This window comes from Sardina pilchardus, chromosome 12 (assembly GCF_963854185.1).
Source record: "Sardina pilchardus chromosome 12, fSarPil1.1, whole genome shotgun sequence".
NCBI lineage: Eukaryota > Metazoa > Chordata > Actinopteri > Clupeiformes > Clupeidae > Sardina > Sardina pilchardus.
In genome coordinates, this window is record NC_085005.1 from 31627307 (window position 1) to 31629806 (window position 2500).

The 2500-nt window shown below is 47.8% G+C and overlaps 1 protein-coding gene across 1 annotated transcript in view; it reads left to right on the forward strand.

The window, feature by feature from the left end:
• The window catches only part of lpin1b (lipin 1b), a 35611-nt gene that overhangs the window by 14455 nt on the left and 18656 nt on the right, over positions 1-2500 (forward strand). The window contains exons 5-6 of the mRNA XM_062551031.1: positions 1809-1913; positions 2385-2500. The exon at positions 2385-2500 is cut by the window's right edge and continues 8 nt beyond it. Coding sequence (XP_062407015.1) covers positions 1809-1913; positions 2385-2500 — 221 coding nt within the window. The remainder of the gene's footprint in view (positions 1-1808; positions 1914-2384) is intronic.

Consider the following 2500-nt stretch of genomic DNA (forward strand, 5'->3'; position numbering starts at 1 on the left):
TCCAGACTCCAGCAGGTACAGTACGAGAGTCCGTCATTCTCATGATGAGTCCAATCCTCCCACAGAGCATATACGGTATCTGTCTGTTACCGTAGTGATGGACAGTACCTGTGCCTTCGCCCACTGCTGAGGCTGATGGACAGTTATGATATTTACTTATTTATATTTAATGAAAGAATTATGTTAATGCTCATGTTTAAAATCATTAACAGATGGCTTCGGTCCGAAACAAAACAACGTACATTATAATGTAACCAAGCAGCAAACCAAACCAGACCCCTCCCTTCCCAGAGCAGCTCCACACAGACCCCTCCCTTCCCAGCTCCACACAGGGTTTTGTTTTTGTTTGGGAGACAGGCTGCCCCCACTTGGTTTGTGTCCAGTTTTGAGAGCTGAGTCTTTTTACAGAGTACTCACGGAATGGGCAGTTAGCAGTGAGAAGACGGTGGTTGAATGTGACCAAAAAATGTCACTGGCTTGAAATCGCCCGTGCACGATCGCTGACCGTTGCCATTCAGACTTGTTTTGTTTTTTTTTCCGCCGTAGTGTTTTTGCTGGCACGTTTTTAGTTGTGTTGTAAATACCTAAAGAACACACTCTATTCATGAGGGTATCACTGCCCCCTCACCCTGGCCCCTGATCCTGTAGGATCACGCCGGTCACTCCGCTGCACTGTAAGTCCAGGCGCTGTACTGTAAATCCGTACTGGAAAGGCTTAGTTATCACGGCTGCGGTGGTATTCCATGAGTTGGTGGGTTGTCCAAGGCGCTAACGGGAATGATATCAATGGAGGGTACAGTATGCACACACAGCAGTTGAGTAGCAGCAGCAGAATTACACTGACCAGAAGAGAGGTTATGTGTCTCCAGCTCATTGCTCTAACTTAATGACTGGAGTGAGAGAGAGAGAGAGGGAGAGAGAGAGAGAGAGGGAGAGAGAGAGATAGAGAGAGGGAGAGAGAGATTGTGAGTGAGAGTGTGTGTGTGAGTGAGTGACCTGTATGTTCAATACCTGAATGTAATAATTGCTTTGGCAATACAAATGTCTAACTATTTTTCATCCCAATAAAGCACTTTTGAACTGAAATTGAGTTGAATTGAGACTGAGAGAAGGAGAGAGAGATAGAGAGAGAGAGAGAGAGAGAGAGAGAGTGTGTGTGTGAGTGAGAGATGTGTGTGAGTGAGAGAACTCTGAGCACAAAAGCTTGTGTTTAGCTTCCTCTTGCTGTGTGTCAGAAGCTGGCTGTGCTTGGGAGTCCCACTGCTGGACTACCCACAATGCACTGGGGCATCTACAGACAAGACAATGAACCTGGCTGTGTCTTTATGGACTCGTCTGCACTGTCTAAATCAGCCACTGGGCTGTGTTCTTATGGACTCGTCTGCACTGTCTAAATCAGCCACTGGGCTGTGTTCTTATGGACTCGTCTGCACTGTCTAAATCAGCCACTGGGCTGTGTTCTTATGGACTCGTCTGCACTGTCTAAATCAGTCTCGCTTGTTAAAAGCTTTTCAGTGTAACAGCGTCCACCAGCAATCTCTGTGGCCAACCTCTAAGATACACAAGAATAGCCACACAGGACAGAGAGACATGCTAAGCACATGGCACTAAGTGTCTCTCTCTCTCTCTCTCTCTCTCTCTCTCTCTCTATCTGTTCTCTCTCTCTCTCTCTCTCTCTCTCTCTCTCTCTCTCTCTCTCTCTATCTGTTCTCTCTCTCTCTCTCTCTCTCTTTCTCTCGCTCTCTCTATTTGTTCTCACTCTCTCTTTCTATCTGTTCTCTCTCTCTATCTCTCTATCTGTGTTTCAGGACCTCACTGCGAGACATGATAGCTAATGGAGGCACATCCAGCAGCACTTTTAAGCCCACCACTGTGTACGCTTGCTCAGACGGAGACTGGAGCCCTATTCAGAGGTGACCAGCACACACACACACACACACACACACACACACACACACACACACACACACACACACACACACACACACACACACACACACACTTGCACACACTTGCACACACTTGCACACACACACACACACACACACACACACACACACACAAATGCACACACGTTCACATGCGGTCTAATGCACACACACACACACACACACACATGTCTTAGGTATCATTACTCTAAAATGCTGAAACGAATGAAAGCAACACTCGTGCTGAAAGATGTATTAAATATCTCTCTCTTCTCACATTTCTCTCTCTCTCTCTCTCTCTCTCTCTCTCTCTTGCTCTTTCTCTCGGCTCCTCTTTCTGTCCTCTTGCTCTCGCTCATCCCATCCTTACTTCTCCCCCTCTCTGCTTCTCTCTCTCTCTCTCTCTCTCTCTCTCTCGCTCTCTCTCTCTCTCTCTCTCTCTCTCTCTCTCTGCAGCCCAGGCACGTCCAGGCCCTCCACCCCTAAGAGTGACTCAGAGCTGGTCACTAAGCAGTCCGAGTCCAAGCAGGACAATCCAGCCATGCTGTGGGCCTGGGGGGAGCTGCCTCAGG